This window comes from Sinocyclocheilus anshuiensis, unplaced genomic scaffold, assembly GCF_001515605.1.
Source record: "Sinocyclocheilus anshuiensis isolate Anshui unplaced genomic scaffold, SAMN03320099.WGS_v1.1 scaffold132, whole genome shotgun sequence".
In the NCBI taxonomy this organism is placed as follows: domain Eukaryota; kingdom Metazoa; phylum Chordata; class Actinopteri; order Cypriniformes; family Cyprinidae; genus Sinocyclocheilus; species Sinocyclocheilus anshuiensis.
Window position 1 is genome coordinate 1,846,995 of NW_015555730.1, and position 4,625 is coordinate 1,851,619.

Here is a 4,625-nt window from a genome sequence, read left to right on the forward strand (position 1 = left end):
GCGCATGCGCAGTGAAAGAGCGCCTTCAAGATGTCAGAGCAGAGCGAACATGTCAAACGTCAATGATTTGCACTTAGTTGGACACACATGTATATATATATTTATTTATTATTTCATATAAGCTTCTTTTGTGTTATAGTGTGATATTCACTTCTCAAATGTAATTTTGCAATGATTGACAAACATTTAATTTGTCCAAACAGATTATGGAGGCTTTTCTGCATTTATAGAAATGTTCGCATCGGCACCACTATATTAAGCAGAATGCTGATTTTTTTTTGTATCGGCACCACTATTACTATATAATAAGCCTAAATTAGCCTATACACTTAAATTGGTACCGAGTCAATGCAAAAATAAAATATAAAACATAATATTTTTTTCTGATACACTTTTATTACGATATTAGTTTGTTATTAGTATGTTTATAGGTTAATATTATCACAGTTATTTGTGGTACTGCATGCAAATACTTTTAATTGACAGTATTGAACTACTGAATAAGAAATATGAACTATAACCGTTGGGAAATTTTTTTTTCCTACATATGAAATACCTCGAGCATTGCATCATCCTGTGGGGTGCAGCCAGTTCAGATTAAAATAAATATAAGTGATTCTGTTCATTAGTGCAGTATTGTCATGATGTTGTTTTGTAGGTGTGTCGTGTTGTCGTCTGCCGCAAGGTGGCGACAGAGAACACAGTGCACTTACATTTCAAAATTAAGCAATGTGAGTGGCGCCTGGCGCGGTTTATTTGGAGATGTCCTGTTGTAGTCTCCAAAGTGTCCTTTTTGAAAAGACACATGCATTCAGCTTTAAAAAGAGTTCAGAAAATATAGTTTTGTCAGAATCGTCCTCAAGCCAAAACCAGAACGTGGGAACATAATTTTCTTTATTTTATGTTTGTCAAACCTCTTAAACCCCAGTCTTAATATTTATTTTCTTGAAAATATTTCATACCAAAAAAAAAAAAAAAAGTACTCGGTTTCAGTCTTTTTGAGTTTCTCTTAAACTGTTCCTACTACTATGAGTAATTCTGACTCTTTGCTTGTCTAATTGTGGGGGTGCTGTTGCCTGAAGATCAGCCTCCTGCCTTAAAGGTGCAATAGGTGATTGTCTTCAGAAACAATTTTTGTTATGCTGGTTGAAAGTCTCTTCACATCCCGATAGCAATTATTAAATTAAGTGGTCTAAATGTATTTGTATTTATATATTCTGTGGAAGGCATAGGATCAAGAAATGTTCATCCAATCAAAATGCTCGGTCCGAGCGTTTTAATATGCTTTCCTACCTGCCTGTCAATGTATGTATTAGCATTCCTCTGCGCACCCGGTTCCATCCCGGTTCACGCACGCTGTGCAGACAGAGCGAGAATGGCAAACAAATATCAACAACCCGATCTTCCTTCCTGGTATTGTAGTACTTTTAAAGATTTCTCACCGGTGAATGACACATGATGTAGCCCAGCGGTTAATCCAGTCCTGGCGCCAGCTCGTTAGAAGTGAGCTACGTGCATGAACTGTGTTCCGATCGATATGATCCCTACACAGTGTTCATTGCTCCCTACTCCCTGAGCAGGGAAATCCGTTGAAGTTTACTCACTTCGGAACATGGGCTGGAATTGGGAACCTGATGTAGCCTATTGTAGTAATGTTGTTTCTGGTATTCTGGTCTGTGAGTGTAAATGCGTTCAGGGGGCGTGGCTTTGGACGGCGATTGCAGGGAGGGTGGGACGTTCGCTTTCAGTGCTATCAGGCTCAAGTTAGCATTTTCCAAGATCTCCTATTGTACCTTTAAGGAAATGTCCAACTGCAGCTAAAATCAGTAGGTCAACGTACACTTGCTTCATTTTCACCTGGCAACCTTCTCACTTACCTTAAAGCAAAGCAACAAGTGACAATAAGCAGTTGCAAAGTGTATTTTTTTATTCTACAAACTTCAAAGTAAGTACACCAAGCCAAATGCTTGGTGCAAAAAAACCAAACAGTCAGCAAATGTGAGCATATACCATGTTACTTAACACAGTGCACTGAATGACAGGATGTGGTTTCTTACTCTCAATGATGTCAAGACGTCTCAGAAACAAAAGCACTTTGTGGTACAGCTGGATAAGAATATGTTGCTTGTTTCCCCCCTTTTTTTGTAACATTTTAAACATGAGGTCTGCAAATATTAAGTGGTGCTTAGCGAGATTTCTGTTTAAAGCTTCTATATTTACAGCTGTTCAGATGCACCTCTGCATTCATCCTCCATTAATGAAGACCTTTCACGAGGGGTTGATGAACTTTGACCAGGATCCTCCATTTCCACTTGTTCAGCTTCAGGTTCTTTGGTTCCAGAGGCTTGGTGGCGACACCTCATACATCCAATTATAAATAGGGGCAGAGAGCTCAGACCCAGCATGACCAGCGCCACTATCTGAAGTGAAAAATGGTGTTATACCATGACAAAATCTTTGGTACATTTAATTAGATAAATCTCATCTTTATCCGCATCAAACAGAATTAAATCATCCCATTGATTCACTCACCTGAGAAGTATTTCGAAAGCCAAAAAATGCCATTTGCTTTTCCGTGATGTTGTCAGAATTGGTGAAAGGCCGACACCATGTTGTTGAAGCAGATATATCTGTGTGAACAGTCAATCCTTCCCAGGAGGTTTTTGCACAGGCAAAGTACTGTCCATCAAAGAGCAGCAGCATGATCCAAACAGCGGCTGGAATGATGCAGGTTACAGAGGAGAGCAGATACTTTGTTTTGCACTGTGGGCTTTGAATATAAAACATGAGTGCGCTGGAGAACAGAGCAGGAACCACAAAATACGCTGCAGAAAACATCAGGTTCATCTTTGGATCACAAGGACATGCAAAGTCCATCTCCACGAGTTTCTCAAGTCCCACCATTAAAAAGCCAATAATTGCATTTGAATAAAAAGGACTCTTCTTCAGCTGTTTTTTCAAGCATGCTATCCATTCCCTGCTCATTGTCTGTGTTGTTAAGGTCGAGAGGTGTACCGACTAAAACTGAAAGTGATTGCTGGCAGACTTTTGTGCCAGCATGCACCTTCACATCTTCATATGTCTCTGAGACTCTTCCTGAGAAGCTCTGTGGTTGCGATGGAGAGATTTGACTTTCTGAAACAGTTTCAAAAGACTCTGCACTAGTCACTTTGATGGCACTATATAAATAAGTGGCATAATACTACAATTTGAGTGACTAGCGACTCTGTCATAGAACTTGTAACATGCTAAGTGTTACATATAAGGCCCTGTTAAAAAAAAAATCTAATATTTCTTCTATTGATTGACCCGAGTTTGTTAATTAGTCTGCAAGATCCTTTGGTGTCATGGAGTGAATTTTCAGGAATCTCATAAAGCAGTTATGGGTTTTATGGGAGTTTTGACTTTTTTGTGTGAACAAAAGTTATTGGTGTTTTACTGCCTCATTTCACTGCACTTATCCTAAAAGAATAAGTAAAACGCAAACAGCTTTTATTCACACAACTTATGATTATGGGGCAGATTTTCAATGAATAATCAATGCATTACTGCGGTTTCCAGGTATTCATTTAATCTGCAGTGAAATGAATGTATAGGTATATTCTTGCATGTATTTCCAATGAGCCTGGGTTGCTTTTTGTGTCAGTATTTTCTCTTTTTGTTTTAAGCTACTCCTCACAGGCCACATATTTTTTTAAATTCAGCTCTTTTCAGAGCAACGTGAAAACACATGAGCCGTGTCCAAAAGGTAAAAGGGTGGTGTTGCTACAATTTGTAGCAATATTTTCAGTATTACTTTGAGGTAATAAGTATATTACCTGGTTTCAAGTATAATTATTTTGAAGTGATGGTGCATAATGTAACTTTTTTCTGTGTACCACACAGACGTTATTAAAGAATTTGCTGATTTTCTATCTGAGTTAATACTGGCTGCAGATCAAGTCTTAATTGTTGGTGATTTTAATATCCATGTAGATAATGGATTCAAAACTCTACTGAAGTTAGACAACACATGACAGGACCAACTCATTATGGTAATCATACTTTAGATTTAATACTGTCACATGGAATGAATGTTAATTGCATTGGAATTCTGCAGCATAGCGAAGATATCTCAGATCATTATCTAGTCTTGTCTACTCAATTTAACTAAAGCTGCAAACTCAACTACTTTTACAAATATGGTACAGTGGGGAAAAAATGTATTTGATCCACTGCTGATTTTGTAAGTTTGCCCACTTACAAAGTAATGAAGGGTCTGTAATTTTTATGGTAGGTTTATTTTAACAGATAGAGACAGAATATCAACCAAAAAATCCAGAAAAAAATGTTAATGATCTTAAGGCAGTTGGGACCACAGTGACCAAGCAAACCATTGGTAACGCCGCAATGGACTGAAATCCTGCTGCGCTCGCAAGGTCCCCCTGCTCAAGAAGGCACATGTACAGGCCTGTTTAAAGTTTGCCAAAGAACATTTAAATGATTCAGAGAAGGCTTGGGAGAAAGTGCTGTGGTCAGATGAGAACAACATTGAGCTCTTTGGCATTAACTCGACTCTATGACCCCAAGAACACCATCCCTACAGTCAAGCACGGAGGTGGAAACATTATGCTTTGGGGCTGTTT

The 4,625-nt window shown here is 38.4% G+C and overlaps 1 protein-coding gene across 1 annotated transcript; it reads right to left on the bottom strand.

The window, feature by feature from the left end:
• Positions 1 to 2,035: 2,035 nt before the first annotated feature.
• On the bottom strand, positions 2,036 to 3,012 carry LOC107672838 (protein FAM26D-like). Its single transcript, XM_016466207.1, has 2 exons — positions 2,533 to 3,012; positions 2,036 to 2,420 (listed from the first exon to the last, which is right to left on the bottom strand). The coding sequence occupies exons 1-2, from the start codon at positions 2,983 to 2,985 to the stop codon at positions 2,217 to 2,219; spliced, it is 657 nt and encodes a 218-aa protein (XP_016321693.1). The 5' UTR covers positions 2,986 to 3,012; the 3' UTR covers positions 2,036 to 2,216.
• Between the last annotated feature and the right edge of the window lie 1,613 nt (positions 3,013 to 4,625).

Bases quoted from the DNA above. Each gene is read 5' to 3' on its own strand.
- LOC107672838 (XM_016466207.1), bottom strand. From the start codon at position 2,985: ATGAGCAGGGAATGGATAGCATGCTTGAAAAAACAGCTGAAGAAGAGT. The intron at 2,421-2,532 runs GTGAGTGAATCA...TTTTCACTTCAG, and splicing joins GCTTTCGAAATACTTCTCAG to ATAGTGGCGCTGGTCATGCT.